This window comes from Magallana gigas, chromosome 1, assembly GCF_963853765.1.
Source record: "Magallana gigas chromosome 1, xbMagGiga1.1, whole genome shotgun sequence".
NCBI lineage: Eukaryota > Metazoa > Mollusca > Bivalvia > Ostreida > Ostreidae > Magallana > Magallana gigas.
This window is the reverse complement of record NC_088853.1, coordinates 7810535-7829088: the sequence shown is the minus strand read 5'-3', so window position 1 is coordinate 7829088 and position 18554 is coordinate 7810535. Positions and strand designations below refer to the sequence as shown.

The window sequence follows — 18554 nt, the reverse complement described above, 5'->3', positions numbered from 1 at the left end:
ACACAAAAACAGAGGAGATAATTATGAATCAATTCATAAAAAAATATCAGTATGTGTTCTCGGCCAATTTTTGGCAAAAAAACTTTAAAGATTTAAAAGATTTCTCAAAACCTTGTGTTTTCATTACGACGTTAGCCTGACGTCATCGTTTCCTTACTTCTTAGAACACCAAAATTGAAATGCATTTATTGACAAGACTAGCTGTTTAACACATTTTAGAACATGTAAATGCTTATTAAACATTATTGTGAATGTTATCAAATGCAATTAATGTAAGGCTGTAAAGATACAGAAAATTGCTATTTTATGAAACTCTGAGTCAATCAATGCAAAAATAAAATGCCAGGCAACTACTGACATTATAAGTAAGTAATCGAATAAAACAGTTATCTCAAGCCAAAAGAAATTTAAGAATTTAATCGGTAGTACAGATTACGGAAGTTATAATTGTAAAAAAAAAAAAAGCGAAGTTAATGCATACATTCTATTTTAAAACATGACTTTAAATGGAAGAGTTCTAACGCACACTCATTCTTTATCTTTATAGAACAAAATGTGACAATGTATGTGACATCTTTAAATTTTTTCAGCACTTGATAATATAAATCTTTGTATAAACAGTCATAAACCGCATATAAGCTTTTTAAAATATTTTCTTTTATACTTCTAAATATCTTATTTGTCATTTTAGAAAAAAATTATGAGTTTACTATGACGGTCAACTCTTTACGTCGATTCCTATTGTGACGTCAGCAAACCCGCGAGCTACGTTAAACCACTATACGATACATCATGTGTTTTTCTCCAACTCTATAAAATTGATGTTTGTAATTAAAACATACCTTATGATTACATTTTAAAGGAATTACTGTTATAACATATCATTGATTCTGTTTAAAAAATCTATTTGAATTAAAAAGATACATTACAGTCTGAATATTTATTTTTGATGCAATAGCTAAATGTCAAGGTCTAGGCTAATACAGGGTATTTGCGAGTGGTAAAATGCAAATATAAGTATTAAACAACGATTATTCAGTGAACATGGCGTTATGAATAGCAACTGCTCTGCTGGCATATTTTCCATGATGCGCTAGCGCGCATCATGGAATATGCCAACAGAGCAATTGCTATTCATAACGCCATGTTCACTAAATAACGTTTTTTTCTTAAATATGTATAGCTATCCTCCCACCCCCGGCATCGATCCAATAAAATGATTGTTCCACAAGTTGAACCACTGCTATGTTAACTTGAGTATTCCCCCATTAAGTACAGACAACCGTGACCGTAGCATGGCACATTTTAGTTTAGTTTTACTTGGCATGCATACTAAACCTACTATAAGGATAGTGAAACAAATAAATTAAACATCCAGATTACACCTTTTAACGCACCCACCCCCCCCCCCCCACAGAATGTACATATTTTCTTTTAAAAGTGAAATACGGAGTATTACAAGATCTACCGCGGTAAATAGTTTTAGATTTAGCTTTAAAGAGATATTACAGCGAACTCTCTTATCTTGGACATTTCCTTTTTTAAACATAGTTAGATAAAAGAATAGAAGTCGTGCATATACTGAAAGATTGAATCTTTTTATAGCAAAAAAAGATCGCAACTGCATGTTAAATATTTTTCGGAAATTCTAAATTTATATCTCTAAAATTTTGTATACACCACAAGTAAAATCTGTAAAAATTTGTTGTATTTTCATCCCTTGCAAAAAGTCACAACGAAAGATATACAGTTGATGCGCTAAGCTGTTGATCAACAGGCTGAGCTAGCAATATTTACTTTTTGGACCGCCTGAAATGATTAAATCAACGGTAATTTTGAGCAAAATGAGCTGTAGCGTCTCATATAAAATATTTCATCTCCATAACCTTTGGAACGCTTAAAAATATATTTGATCACTCTACAATCGAATCGTACATTCTGCAAGAGAAGATAAACAACCATGCGAGATTGAGATCATGCATGTATTACCTACATGTAACATTAGGTATGCGAAATTGAGATCGTGCATGTATTACCTACATGTTACATTAGGGGTTTTTAAGCAGGAACAATTTTTTCATATGAAAAAAGTTCACTGTTCAAAAGTTTTTATTGATTAAATATCATAAACTTTAGTATATATTGTGAATCATTAGGTATAATACTAACTAACAAAATATTTTTTGTTTATAATTTGTTTTTGCATATTCCATAAATGAGCATGCATATGTTAGCAAAGTAGTTTCTGTCCTGTAGTATTTAGTATTGCAAACTCTTAATTGATACTCTAAACCTTCTATACCTTAAAATTTGAAGAAGAAAAACCATTATTATTTTTGGGAGTTGATTTTTATCAACACTCCTTTGCAGCTACTCTGGCAAACCGGAAGTGAAACTGTGTTTGGACCTAGCCAGATCATCACCGCTGACAAGACCTTGTTGTAAAAAATAATCGATAAATTCGATGTAATGCATTCTGAAGCATTAAATATTATTATAGTTAAATATTGCTTGGATTCATATAATTTTCCAGAAATATTTACATTACTGATACATAGTTTGATGGAACATATTCTATCTTAAAATATTACGCAACATGATTCATATGAAGTTTTAACATAGAATTCTTAAAATTGTCGGAAAAGCGCGAAAATTCATATTATGAAAATATGCGTTATTCAATTACGGATAAGAAACCACTTGGCATGCGAAATTACATATCGTTGAATTTAAGATAAATATCTATCGATTAAATCAACTCCCGTCGGTACTTTAATACTTGGAATTATTGGATTAAATTCCTCCGCAATGCTGCCTCCGTCTCTCAGTACTTTGATTTATATATATGCATCAAAAATTTAGAAACACATGTAAAGTTTGAACATTTTTCTTGAAATTTTTATACGTCTCCAGCTTTACCTTGTGTGAATTTTATTTTAAGACAGGCATCAGACTTATAGGTACTTACTGTTTTAGTGAGGTTTAATAAAAGGAGACAAGAAACCAGAATAGATATTAATATATTCACTAATGAAATATGATTGCTAGCTTCCTTTCGTTGAAACTAAAACAAAAATGCAGAATGGCAGGTCTATTTGTGAATAAAAATGCTACAAATCATCCAATTAAGCAAAATAAGCAGTTCTTGGCATCAGTGATGATCATTTCTAATATGTGTGAGAAATGACTCACAAAAATTGCCACCAGTTTCATAATATTAGGTAAAATATTTGAAACTAATGCTTTGTATGAACATCAATAGATATGGGGAGTGTATGCAGGTAGGGGGAGGGTATATATGTATCTGATGACAACTTACAGGAACTCTGTTCCATATTAAGAACTAATGAGAACAGCGTATACGAAAATAAAATAAAAGAAGCTGTAAATAATATTTTCCTAAATGAATGAATAAAAAACAATTGCAAAACCGGAAAAAGATGAAAATAAAATTCGATGACATTTAACAGTATTCAAGACAAACATGTTTAAAATTCTCCGGAATTAAAGAGAAGTGGGGAAATATTGACAATACTATAACCAACATAGTAAACAAAGTCGTGTTCAAAGAAATGGGCCACAACATCGACATATGAAGGATTGATCGCAACCGTGTGGGTCGGTCGATCAATGGTAAACCCAGAGATATCATAGTCCGTGTCATAAGCTATCGCGATTGTGACCTCGTTTATCTCTACAAAAAGAAATTGAAATCTTACAACATTAACCCGAGCAACAACAACAGAGTGTTTATAAAGGAAGCGCTAACCCGCACTCCTCTTGTTTAATAAAAAAAATAGAATTTGCTGTAACTCATTTTATAAAAGTGTTCGTCCCATGGGAACTTACTGTGGTTTCATTAATATTCAAGGGCATCAATTTTCGTGGATAAAGTGAAAATCACAGTTTCAAGGATACGTAAATTCGTGGCCAATGACCCTATCAATACACAATGTTAAAAAAAAATGCACTTCAATGAACATTTAATTTTTTGGATCAACTAAACAACGAAATCCACGAAAATTGGTTTTCAACGAATATTGATGAAACCAAAGTATACTTAAAAGCTTTTGTTCTATGCTAATTTTCATGAAAACCATCATTGTCCCATGCCTGTTTGTACCGGTCCCATCATTGTCGTAAATAAAAGATGATATGCTTTAACTACTTTCTGGAGCCCCTTTTTATACGATGAATAATATAAAATCTACATCAATTGTATTCTTCACATCTAAAGGATTTTTTTTTAAGTAAAAAAAAACACAATAACTACAATGTATTATAATAAATTTTTTAAAAGTACAATAACTAGTCAGTAGTTGAAGAAAAAAATGTATGCTTTCAATCATTTTAGTCGCTTTATAAAGTGGTGGGAAGGAGGAGGTAGAAATATAGGGAGTTGGAAGTTAACAATGTACCCCTACCAAATGTTTAGTTCAATATATTGCATAGAAATTTTTTATTGTCGGTAAAAATGGTATTCCATAAAGGTACAATGTGAAAGATTAAGTGTATGCAAAAATAAGGGTAAAATTTGAATACTTTATAATATTTATTTTTGTTGTTATTCTACCGAGGGGCCATATGATACAATGTCCTTTGAACGCCCGTATAAAGTCATTGTTGCTCAGGTGAGCGATGTGACCCCATGTTTTAAAGAACACCCACTTGTTTTTTGTTCAGTAGAGAACCTTTCTTATAAATTGTACCAGTCAGAAAACAGTATACCAATTCAGTGTCAGTATTTTTCTTTTGTAAGCAGATGCACCAAATTTAATTGGCAATGAAAACACAGTGAGTGCTTCATGAAGCCAAAGTCAACAGTACGTTCTTTGATCGTAATATAGGGGTTTATTAATAGGCCACCTCTTTTCAAAACACAATTTTTTGTATTAATTATAGATTAACACAATTGTAACGAAATTACCCCTTTTTCCTTTTCTAACAAGGTGAAGTATATATGAATATTTCATATGTAAATCAATAAATTAAAACATACAGAGAAAAAAATATAAAAACCGAGGCAACTGCCTCTCTCCCTATCCATTAACCAACAATTTTGTTTTGTTTTCCCTTCTATTTTATTTTATTGTGGAGGAAGATATAGAAGTAGGTCACCGCCCCCCCCCCCCAAAAAAAAAACCCAACCAAAAACAAAACAAAACGATGTGTCGTGCATGTGCTGGGATCCATTTGCATGCTAAAGGGACGATGAAGTCACGGTTTATTGGCGTATAATTATAGCCAATAGTAATAGTGTTAAAATAACGTCATTTTTATGCGCTCTTCTGCGCAGTTAAACTACATTCATTCTACAACAAAAAATATGAATGAAACTTGCATCTCTACTTTTTTATTGTTTAAAACACTTACAAGACACAAAAGTATACTGTAAGGTATACAGTCGGTTCAAGCATATCTTTTACAACATACATCATAGCATAGCATAGCATTGGAATCTCATAGCATAGCATTGAAATCTCATAGCATAGCATTGGAATCTCATACCATAGCATACAATCTCATAGAATCGCATTCGTCATATCATACCATAGCATACCAAAGGATAGCATACAGCATTATTTAACTCGCTTTTAAATGTTTTTCTTTGAAAAAATCAATGTCCACGTAATAGATTTGTGGTAAACATTGGCATCTTATTATTTTACTTCGAAATGTGTTGAACTCTTCTGTGTATGGAGGTGTTTTTGTTCAAATCTCATAGCATACCATAGCATAGCATATCATACCATATCAATAAGCTCTTCATTTCAATTTCTCATAGCATAGCATACAAATCTCATAGCATAGCATACAAATCTCATAGCATATCATTAAAATCGCATACCATAGCATAGCATAAAATTGTAAAAGATATGCATGAAATGACTGTAGTTTTGCACGTACAGGTGACTTGCAATATGCATCGCAAATCGGTGCCAAGAAAGCCATGAAGTGTAATGTCGCAAGATAAAGGAATTTGGCTACATAACACCATAGGGCTTTTATAACCAATACTGGTTAAATACTGATATGTGATTGGTTTAGACGCAGTTGATAATCCGTTCCATATTTATCAGCGTTAGCAACACGTCATTTCTATATAAAAGCAGTATGAATTTTCTCAAACATGAACACATTCAGTATAATAAAATAAATAGTGCCTATTTGGGATAGTAACAGTTGAATTTGACACCCCTAAAAAACCAATGTCAACCTTCGCTTCGCATCTATTGACAATGGTTTTCTCGGGGTGTCAGTTTCTACTGTTACCCTCCTAAACAGGCACTTTATATATAATGTCGCCCTCGAAGCCAGGTAATTTATCTATATATCTATAATATCGCATACCGGAGCAGGGTTTAATTTATTCAAACTTATATCAGGTACGGTTTTCATTTAAAACAACATATGGGGGTTGAAGAAAGGGACATGGGGATGGCATCTAAAGCTTTTCGAATTGTTTGTCCTAATTCATGTCCAATGTCCAATTTCATGGGCAGATTTTGATGATGTAGTCTCGCATGTGCAGTCAATAAGAGCTACCAAGGATCGCAGCATAAGGACCTGCATTGCCCTTCTATTGGTGAAGTTGAGAACCGGCCTTTCGAATAGAATGCAATCAACACTATTCAACATTGAAAAGTGCGGTGTCAGAAGGGCATTAACATCAGCCAGGAGAGAACTGACAGAGACATTTACACCAAAGTACGTGGGGTTTGGCCATATTTCAAGAGAACAGATTATCCAGGACCATACCAGATCTCTTGCCCAGGAATTATTTGGTAATGGAATGCACAATCCAGCTATATTAGTGGTAGACGGAACTTATGTTTTCATCCAAAAGAGAAACAACTTCAAGTTCCAACGTAGATCATACAGCCAACACAAAAACAGACCCCTAGTCAAACCAATGGTCATAGTGTCAACAGCAGGCTACATTGTTTCAATCCTTGGACCTTATTTTGCTGACCACAAGAATAATGATGCTAGCATCCTGAAACATAACTTCCAGACCAACATGGAGAATATGAAAGACTGGCTACAGCAGGATGATGTTCTTATTGTGGATCGTGGGTTTAGGGACTCGATTAGTTTCTTGGAAGGTTTGGGCATTCAGGCTCAGATGCCGGCATTTCTTCCAAAAGGACAAAAACAACACACAGCTGATGAGGTATTTACCAGATACAGATACATGTACCTAAGTTTTCTGCTTTTCTTAAGATAGAAATGATCACTGACAGACACTTGATTTGGAATAAAATTTTAATTAGAAGTTGTTTATATGCCTAATATAATTTGCTCAAGTTATAATAGATTGCTTGTCTACTGTAAATACATAATGCATTTTAATGTATATATATCCTTTATATTATTTTATCAGGCAAACTCTTCTAGACTTGTTACCAAAATCCGCTGGATTGTGGAGTCTGTTAATGGGCGTCTGAAACAGTGGAAATATCTGCAGAATGTGGTTCCCAATACTCAGATACCATACATTCGGGAGTATGTGTGTTTGATAGCTGCACTGTGCAACAAATACAGAGATCCACTAAATACAGGAAATCCAGAGAGTGACCAAATCTTGGCAGCTAAAATGAAGGTAATTTTTTAAAAGAACTTTTTTTTTGTCCATTAGTGATAGTCATTTCACATAGATACATCTCTTATAAAGAAACACATCCAAATAAATTCTGAAATGGAATGTTGCTGAACATGTATTTGTATGACAAACTTAAAATTAATATATTAAAAAATTGATTTGTTTCTTTTTATTCAGTATTTAGCATCACAGACAAACAAACTTCAAGAGCGGGTTGAATCTGAAGAGTTGCATCGAAGGATAAAAGCATGGACCCCAATGAATGCCACTGATACATTGGATTTTCCTCTCCTCTCTGAAGAAGAGCTCCTTAATCTGACTGTCGGGGTGTACCAGCTGAAGCTTGCCAAGAGTTACACTGCAGAACACAAGAATGATGATGGTGATTACAACATCATGGTAAACAATGACATTCCTGATGTTTTGTGTGTACGAATACAAAGTCGTCATATCTCCAGCAAACAGTATTTCCTATGGATTGAACATTCCTTAGGAGCCATTACTGGGTGGTACTGCCAATGCCGTGCTGGTGCAAGGGTTGTTGGGGTGTGTGCCCATGTGGCTTCTGTTCTATGGTTCCTGGGACATGAACGGCACACACACTCTGCAAGGTCCACTCAAGACTGGTCCCAGTACCTTGAGGATTCCTCAGTCATTCCAGAAGTCATGGATAGTTCCGAAAGCGATCAGAGTGGAACAGAAGAGTGACAATGTATGTTGATTGATAGGCAACTATCTGTTATCAGTGATTTTTCATAAAAAATGGATTTGATCTCTCAAACAATTGTATTGATAATATGTAAGTTTATCGAAAAAGTTTTTGGAAACTGTTTTGAACTTTGAAGTATTCAATATATTATTTAACGTTTAAAGAACTACATGCAATATCATGAAATTATGTTAAGGGGAAAAAGTCAATTCCTTATTGTTACTTGCAGAATGTGTGTTTTACATACAAAATGTCTAATATGCAAAAATCCAAGATGCCAGATGAATATCTAAACCAATGTTGGGTTAATGTTTATCATATAATGAGTTGATGTTTAAAGGCATCTTCGTTAAGTAGCAGTTGTTTTCTTGTTTCCTGCACATGAAATTGCTAGGTCATAAATGATCTAAAGAAATCGGTCACTGTGATATTTAATGTTAAAAAACTATTCTCTGTTTTAGAATTATGGTTTTGCTCATGTAATTAAATTAAGTTTATCTTTGAGTGCAATAAGATGTGGTTAATGTCATGATAATCCATAAACTAAATTATATATTTGTTAACAGTTTAACCATGTACCTAGAAGTGCTAGACTTTTTGTTGGTTGGAGAGGGAGAAATTCAATGCTCCTCTCTCCATAAATATTGTTATCTTCTTCATGTTTGTTAATAATATGTTTAATTATCTTGTATTAATATGGTCGAGTTATTGAAATATCAAAGCATTTCTATTCTTTCAAAGCGTTCCATGTTTAAAAATATCTGAGAAATTAAAGTTTTTACACACAGGTTGTAAATAATAATATATTTTATTTAACTATTTGCAGCAAAATCAAGAAACTGGCTTGTATTCTACACTAATTCCCCATGAATTGAATACTAAGATGTTCTGTACTGTAAAAATTATAATATACACATTTATTGTAACACTTCCTGAAATCTGATATTTTTTGTTATGAAAAAAGCCTTTTTTACCCGAAAAATTGTGTTTTATACAGTTTTCGGTTAATATTATACTTATATAGATATGTTGCATTGTATTGTAATTGTTAAATTATCTAAATACCTGATATTATTTTAAAAATTGAAAAAAATATAAAGAAATTTCAGAAATCTTTGCCCTCAAAATAACTATATGGTGATTTTTCAATAAAAGTATTGCTGAAATTGGATATACAAATGATATCTTACTAAAAAATCACCATAAAAAGTTTACTTTGCATTGGGCAAATTTTGGGTCTTGTTGCCCCTTGTTCTTTATTTATTCTTTCGATTTCGTTCCCAATTTGACCACTAACAATACCTATGGGATTGAACAATTGCATTAACTTGGATTACAGTAAACTTCTTGCCAAAGATTTCATAGAAGTGTGTTGGCAGAAAAACGTGGGTGGAAAGTATTTTACTGCCAAATTTATAACTTGCAATTAATCTGTGAAAAAGAAAAATTCACCATTGAATTTAAATTGTAATTATCAGAATTTTATAATAAATTTCACTTCCTAGTGGAGAAATCTTGTTAATCAAAGTATATCACAGCAATAGTCGTTGTTTAGTCTGTAATTTGTTATGAGTTTATTACAAATACTATTCTTTAAATGGTATTTACTAGCATTTAAATTATTTAAATACAAAGAAATAATAGTATGTAACGTGCTTTACTCAATTAGTATGCACACACCGTTGAAGTTATGGAACTATATCTTTTCCAAAAAACATGTAATGATTCATTGCTTAAATAAATCGCGTGATGGCGATTAGATTAGATGTGATAAATTAAATACGCTTCAAAATTTCATACAGTAGTTGACCTTTGAACTGACGTCACTGTGTTGTGTATGGACAATTTAGTTTGATTTTAATAAAGTCATTAAAACGTGCAAATTAAGTTAGATCCGCTTTGGTTACAAATAGGACGTTACATTTACAATCCACATATTTTTTTTTATTGTAAAGTGTGTTGAAAGCTACGGCTGTAATAACACTGTAATGCACACGGAGTACTCAAAGGTTAAAATGACGAGTTTTATTATGACGTCACAAACGTTGAACGCTGTAAACTGCAACGTCACAAGCAAAAATCAAAGTTCACTCTTGTGGCTGTTACTGTGGCTCTTCCATTAATATGAACTTACCCTTAGGAATTTTAAGATATAAATTGCATTTGCAGACAAGGCATGATGTTAAAAAAATAAATACAGAGGGTTCCCCGTAATCTGATAGCAGTTAAACTGAAATTTCGGTTTTTTCGTTTATTATAAAAATCACCAAATCATTTCTTATATATTTCTTTATATTTTTCCTGATTAACTAATAGGAACAAAATGTCATTTTCGGGTAATCTGATATGATAGTGACCGTGTAATAATAATTTCCCACCCTCTTACATATGTATATTCCTTTGTTTAATTTGTTGACACCCCTCTTGTGTACACAGTAACTCATTACAGGGCATTAGTTACAGCGCCTCACAGAGCACAATCTGAAGCTATCCTAATATTTCAAATCAATAAGTACATGTACATGAACCATGACCATCTACCAGGACAGCGTTTTCTTCCAACAGCCAAACCAGCCATGAGCAACTAAAAAAACTACCACCCTGAATATGATTTAAAACAAGATTCCTTTCATTCCCCCTCCCCAACATTGCAATGCAACATGCAATAACAAATATAACATGCCTTTGTAAAATGATAAAATAATGATAAATAATAAATACATTTTTCCCCTGCAAAAAGAGCATTTTTCGATCCCTGATTAAATCACCGTTCTTGAAAAATTAAAGGCATTGTTCATTTTTGGTTTCATGTAAAATCTTACATTTTTTCATTATCATTATCTGATAATGCAATTAACAATGAATTTAGCAATACACTTATTCGAAAATTAATTATTGGGCACATTATAGACCTGTACACAACCCATATAAAAATGCCAGTGAAAATGCATGTAAACAAGTAAAAGTATTTGCATCACGTTTATTAGTGAGAGAAACTTCAAAACAAAGCTAATCACACGACTACATTTTACTAAAAGAAAAACTCACAAAATAAGACTCATTTATGCATCAAGGAAAACCTCGGACTGGGTGAGTTAAGTGCTGACATGATGTTTTGTGGACAACCATTAGATTGCTTTGCATTAACAACTGAGACTGAGGTTCGTAAATTAATCATGCGCTCAGCTCCTAAATCCTGCGAACTAGACCCAATACCAACCCATATTCTGAAACAATCCATTCACGTCCTATTGCCAATCATTATAACAATTATCAACAAGTCCCTTTCAGAATCATCAGTGCCATCCTTTTTCAAAGAAGCTGTAGTCCGCCCGTTGCTAAAAAAGCAAGGACTGGACAATGAAGTTCTGAAGAACTACCGCCCAGTTTCCAACCCGTCCTTCCTATCTAAAATCCTGGAAAAGGTAGTCAATGCACGACTTAAGCATCATCTTGTGTCAAACAACCTTTTAAAGGTACACCATGATATTGTGACAGCGCTAGACTCCAACTCATGCGCTGTTCTTTTAATGTTGGGTCTATCAGCTGCTTTTGATGTAATTGACCATTCCATCCTTGTTAAGCGTCTTAAATTTTCCTATGGAATAGGCGGCGATGCTCTGGCGTGGATTGAATCTTATCTCACCAATAGACATCAGCGAGTTGCGGTCCTTTCGTCTACGTCGGCTGATTTCCAACTTAATCATGGTGTACCACAGTAGTCAGTTTTAGGGCCAAAGCTCTACTGTATGTTCTCCAAACCCATATGTGAGATTTGTCGCAAGCATGGAATGTCATTCGAGAATCTGTCAGAGCATATTGTGCATTTTGTTATCCTACGCATATATTGTATATAGTTAGTATATGGTATAAATAGATAATTATTGATTAGTTAGGAGATTAATTGCTCAGGCATTGACCCTAGGCAATGACCCCAACCTCATTTATTAAGATTTATAATGTCTACGCTAAGATGGAATGTTTCTGCGTTTTGAATGCAAGTTGTTTTTCTATATATTACGTCACCATGCAAAATAATTATGTCAAAATGCAACATATCCTGGCATACAACAAAAAATGAAACCAGATAACAAATTGTGTAATACTTTTAAAACTTACAACATGGGAGGCATCCAGATATGGGTTTGTCTCAAACATCTGGTGTGCATTGGTTACAGTTGCAGCATCTTTTTTGTTGGTAACAGTTGTGGCGTCATTTGGGTTGGTAACAGTTGCAGCAATATTTGGGTTGGTAACTGTTACAGCATCATTTAGGTTGGTAACTATTGCAGCCTCATTTTGGTAAATATTGCGGCACCATTTGGGTTGAAAACTGTTACAGCTTCATTGGGGTTGGTAACAGTTGCAGCATCATGTTCCAGATGGTATGTCCCTGATGACTCTGGGGAACTCTGGGTGTTGTATATCATCTCGTCCTGAATCTCTGAAAATTAAGAGAGACATGAAATATAATCGATTGTGTGTGTTGTTTATGTTCTATTGAAGAATTTTTCAATCATATATAGATGTCAATATTAACTGGTAAAGGACTTGAAAGAGGTACAGCGCACTTGATATACGATTTGGCCTAAAATATAGCACTTTTGCAAACATTAGGATTTTTTCAATATTCGACAATATCTAGTTAAAATATATTCTACAATATTTAGTTAGAATATACTCTACGAAACGCAAATAACACAATAATCATGCTGAAAGAGTCTTAATTATCATCATTAAAATATTCAAGTTTTGTTAGGGATGTATTAGAAAATATTTAATATATGATAACAATTGGATATTTGACTATTGGACTCACTCCAAACTAAAGAAATCCGATTACGATTAAGTTCTACAGGCATTGTAGTACACGTTTACATTAAATTACTTTTGGTTTTAATGTGCTCTCCGTAATAAAAAATTATACAAATTTTTGATTGGTGTCCTTTCTAATAAAATTATGCATAAATAGCCATTCATATTGATCAGACATTTTCTGAAAAATGTAAGATGCATGGCCTAGTGGTAACACGGTGATCTCTTTGATTTTTTGGTCGCTGGATCGAATCCACCATGTAGTAAATATTGTTTACCATTTATTTATGAAACATGAACAGGATAGAGGTATCGAGTTACATGTATCTAATCTTCTTGCATTTAAAAAAAAATAATTTATTTAATTCAATCTGAGTATTAACACACCCAATATAAACACATCTTTTCATTAACACTATACATGTGCATGTCCTCTATTTACCTAATTTACTTGAACTTAATTATCACGGTTCAGATTATCAACTGACATTTTACACAGAGATATCCTGAAGGTATGTCAAATCAGGTGTTTCAGACACCATTGTAAAATCAGTATCTAGGTTTTGAAAATCATACTTCGACAGTTAAATACCTAGAGCTATTTTTAGTAACAGATACTTTACAACCAAACACAAATGTAAGCAAAACAAGCATTCTGAGAGTATTGCATAAGCAATACACGTCCCCTACCGGTTTGTATTATTCTATGAAAGCTTCCAAGCACACAACTATTTCAGAGCTATTGTAAAATGTAAACGAGATATCATGCTTTAATCAGAGAAAAAAGAACAGAGGAAATTAAAACTATATGGTTGATATAGAAATTAAATACAAAATAGGTGAAGTAATACTCTTTATTTCATCTCCTGTAATTTCGCCAAGTCTATTCTGTATTCGCTGGTAAAAATTTGTGAAAACAATGCACTGTTATGCACAATATCATTTCTTACCGTCTTCTGTACCCCGAATCAAACCAAACAGTTAAACAGCCCAACCCGACAACGAACCCGATTGTAATAATACAAAAAAAAAACCTGCCGATTAAATTTACAACACAATGTTTAACACTATTTGTGCTGTCACGCTTTTTCGGAAATCCGTATTCCAACCTGGACGGTTTTGTTTATTACGTCAGGGACTCTGCAACTCAGCATGGCCATGGCATGTGCGAGTGAGGGCTGTGTTTTTTGTTTGTTGTGAACACCAGTGAGGTGCCACAGCGATGTAAGTGTTTGTTTGACTCTATTGTTATGCAATGAAATATTTAGATTTGCTTTAAATGTGTGTTGTTTGCCGGGTATCGTAAATTATCAGAGAAAATTCGGGTTAAGTGGGAACTTATTGTTTGTTTATTCATTTTTCAGTTATTTACCTTTTGTGAAGCCATTACTATTAAAAGTTTATGATGAACTACAATGGTTTCGAGGTTATTTGTTACTGACTGCAACACCAGTCTGGGACTGAGACAGCATACTATTTTACAGAATTTATTTTTTTGTTAGATATGATAAAAGGAATGGTACAAGTAAAGCACGATATTTTTATTGACTACATACTGGCCTCGTTTATTCAATACACTCCGAACCCGATAACGAACCCGAACATTAAAAAATTGGAATATAAAAAATTAATTTTCTCGAAAATATGTCAATCAGACGCTACAACAGTGTAAACTTGATCTGTAGTTTGACATTTTGAAGCTGTTCAGCAAGTTTCATATTATTCCTCAAATGCATACAGAAAAAAAGTGTGGAAAACTGAAGTGGGACAGACAGACGGACGGACAGACGGATTGACGGACGGAGAGGAAAGCTATAGTCCCCTCCGGTGAAACCGGTAGGGGACTAATAATGGGAAAATGCCCTTTACTTTACCTCTTTTAACTGTTTAAAATATCCTTACAGCAATATAACCTAAAACCTGGAACTTTCAAAGAAAGGACAAAATCCATGTTTAGCTATATATGGTCCTGTGATATTTGTCAAAAATTAAACTAGGTCAAAATGAAATGAAATTGGTGTTATGTGTTAGTCTAGACCTGATACTATTTTGACATGCCAGAATTTCCCCGCCAAAACGTCTGCTTGCAAAAATATGTAAATGACAAAACCGGTTCCGGATCGGTTTTGGGGTAAAATCACAGCATTTTCGTTCTTTGGTGGTGTTTTTCAACAACAGCACACCCTCTGATCTAAAAACTGTTTTTAAATTATGAAATTGTATCAATAAAAAAAGATATCCAAAGTGAAAGTTTTTGGATCAGAGGGTGTGCTGTTGATGAAAATTAAAATGTAAACAAGAAGAGGAGCAATCCGGATTTACTTATTTTTTGACAGTATTTCACACCTTTTTGTTTTAAAAATATAAAAACCACAAGAATCAAACACATTGTGTAATTGTCATCTAATCTGACAAATAAAAAGGTACAGTGTGTTGTTAATGAAACGTATATGTGTTCAATTTTAACACCAAATTTTGCGCATGCACGACATTCCATACATGCTTATTTGCATACGTAAACAAACAGAGACTTTTACTTTGCGTGATTAATCTTGAAAATACACGAACGAAAGATCAACAAAACCTATAGAAAATGAAGAAAGAAGAACTCTGAAGGTGTGTATAAGAATTTGATTGAATACGTAGATTTCTGTTGATTTTTTCTTGAATAAATAATATTGTTCGCAACGTTCGTCTGCATGATACTATTTGACAGATGAGAAGATTGTTCAATCCGTGTATACGTTATTCAGCCTTAAAGATTGTTTTTATATAGGCATGTAATTAAAAACATACAATGGTTATAAATGTGAAGATTTGGTCTAAGAACAATCAATATTCGATTGCCAATACTAAAATGCATACTGGCGAGCCAGTATAGCAGATGTCATGTAGGCAAAGAGTAAGTCGTCTAGATTTAGAAATAAAAATGAAGGACGCAATATAGTATAATGGAAAATATATATTTCTATATATTTAGTAAATAAATCAACCTGTATAAACCATAATTATTTTCTTAATAGAAGGAAAAACGGCTAAGTGTTTTTTTTTTTATTGTACTGTACAGCATATAATTCCCCCAACTACCGTAGTCTGAATGGTGTAAAGGTAGCGTTCTCGACTGCAAATACGACGATCCGGGATCGATCACCGCTCGGCGCGGTATATTTTTTTCTTTAAATATTGGCTAGAAAAAATATTGGGTACCCCTTTTTTCTATATACACTTTTTTTTCTATAACCCCCCCCCCTAAAAAAACATTTTCATCATAATTTGGCAATTATAGTTTATCATCATATTATAGCAATTAAAGTTAATCTAGAAAAATATGTGTAAATGATAATATATTGATCACATGTCGAAAACAACACTTGTAACACAACTGAACGTCTGCATCTCCACAAAATATTACACTGACAGTTCCATTAAATACATTGGGGGGGGGGGGGGGGGGGGGCACTGTAATTCTACAGTTTGTCAATTTGAGTTTTTCTATAAAGTTAATTTATACCTGATACATTGCAAGTATTTGCTTAGTAGTTGTAAACATAAATATTCACAATACATATAAAATGATATCTTTATTTTTTAGTGAACATTAAAGTTGTGTATCACTACATTTTTGTTTTGTAATTTCAGAACATAAAAATGAATGAAGATCAAGTGAAAACAGAGAGTAAAAAGATTTTCCCATGCATCCTTTGCAAAAAAAGAACAAGGCCAAGAGTCAACAGCAATCCGTCGCTTCCTCAGAAAGAACTTTCTTGTTGAGGCAAACTCAAATGACATTTTGTGCAACAAGTGCAGACATCGCTACCATGGAAACCAGAAAACATGCCAGCAGAAGTCTAGTTCCCTTCCTGTGTCTCGGCCTCTACAACCAGGAATGTGCAGTCCACCATCTATATCTTTGCCTCTCCAAAGAACACCTTCTTCACATGATTACTGCTTAATCTGCAAGCGACCGGGTCCTAAACTTGTTGTCGTGTCTTCAGCAGCTAGATTTTCAGCCTTTCTTCACCATGAAATCATCATCCCACCTGGAAGCAGATGTTGTCCATCCCACATTGATGAAGGAGAGTTCAGACCTGGTGTTTTGACCAAAATACAGACATTCGAGTCTTCATTTGTAAACAAGTCGACAGTGCTGGAACTGATCCAAAAAATACGAAATTATGCCCTCCAGACCTCAGCAAGCAGATTTTCTTTTGAACTTTCTACCATGAGCAACAGTGATTATATGGCACTGACTGGTATCTCTAAAGAAAACTTTGAAGACCTCCATTCCTTTATTTCCAGTGATATTCGAAACACACAAAACCGAGGCACAAGGATGTCACTTGGAATCTTTCTTCTGAAACTGACATCAGGAATGTCAAATCAACTTCTGTCCACGATTTTTGGAATTTCAAAGTCTTCCCTCTGTAGAGCAGTAAAATCAGTCCGTACAGCACTCATGAAGTCATTTGTACCACATCCTCTTGGACTACAACATACAACAAGAGAAGAAATTATAGAAAATCATACAAGACCTCTGGCACAGGAACTTTTTGGTGAATTTACAAATAAGAAAGCTATTGTTGTTTTGGATGGAACTTATATATATATTCAGAAAAGTAACAACTTCCAGTTTCAACGGAAATCATATAGTTTACATAAAGGCAGGCCCCTTGTTAAACCCATGGTTGTCACATCCACAGACGGATACTTTCTAACAGTTCTTGGACCCTACCTAGCTAGGAATAATGATGCCACTATCCTCAACCATATGCTTCATACCAATGTAGAAGATCTGAAGGGCTGGTTCCATGAAGATGATGTTTTTGTTGTAGACAGAGGCTTCCGAGATTCAGTCGATATGCTCGAGGAGCTGGGAATAAGGGCCGAAATGCCTCGCCTGATGAGCAGAGGGCAGAAGCAGATGACAACCTTAGACGCCAATGCCTCTCGTATAGTCACCAAGGTTAGTTGTTTTCATATTTTGATTACCAGACCTACAACATAAATTCAATCATCAATCATCATGTCAGAATCAAAGGCCTGAAGGGCCATAATGGCTTACGGGTTTGATATGACTATATTTACATGGATCGAGTATGATTCCTTCTATTTCTTACGGAAACTTTAGTTTATTTATAGCTCTATAGAAAGTAACTAGCTACATGTAATTCATAGATCTATAGAAACTAACAGGACCGATATCAACATGCCCCATTTGTTGATTGGTCGAACCTTTGTGACCGAAACAGACAGGATTGAAATCTAGACCCCTCTTGTACCAATTGGTTGAAACCACCATTGCTTTTAGGAAAATCATAGACTGCATGAAATAATTATGATGATGTCAGACTCAAACTCCAATATGAGACAATTTGTTTCTTTCTTTTATCCAACGACTGAAGTACATCAACTGTAAATTCATTCAAC

General features: G+C 33.8%; 1 protein-coding gene across 1 annotated transcript; it reads left to right on the top strand.

Moving 5' to 3' along the window:
- Positions 1-6567: 6567 nt before the first annotated feature.
- On the top strand, positions 6568-9028 carry LOC117688091 (uncharacterized). The gene is made up of 3 exons (XM_066082070.1): positions 6568-7174; positions 7385-7603; positions 7781-9028. The coding sequence occupies exons 1-3, from the start codon at positions 6617-6619 to the stop codon at positions 8309-8311; spliced, it is 1308 nt and encodes a 435-aa protein (XP_065938142.1). The 5' UTR covers positions 6568-6616; the 3' UTR covers positions 8312-9028.
- Positions 9029-18554: the final 9526 nt, after the last annotated feature.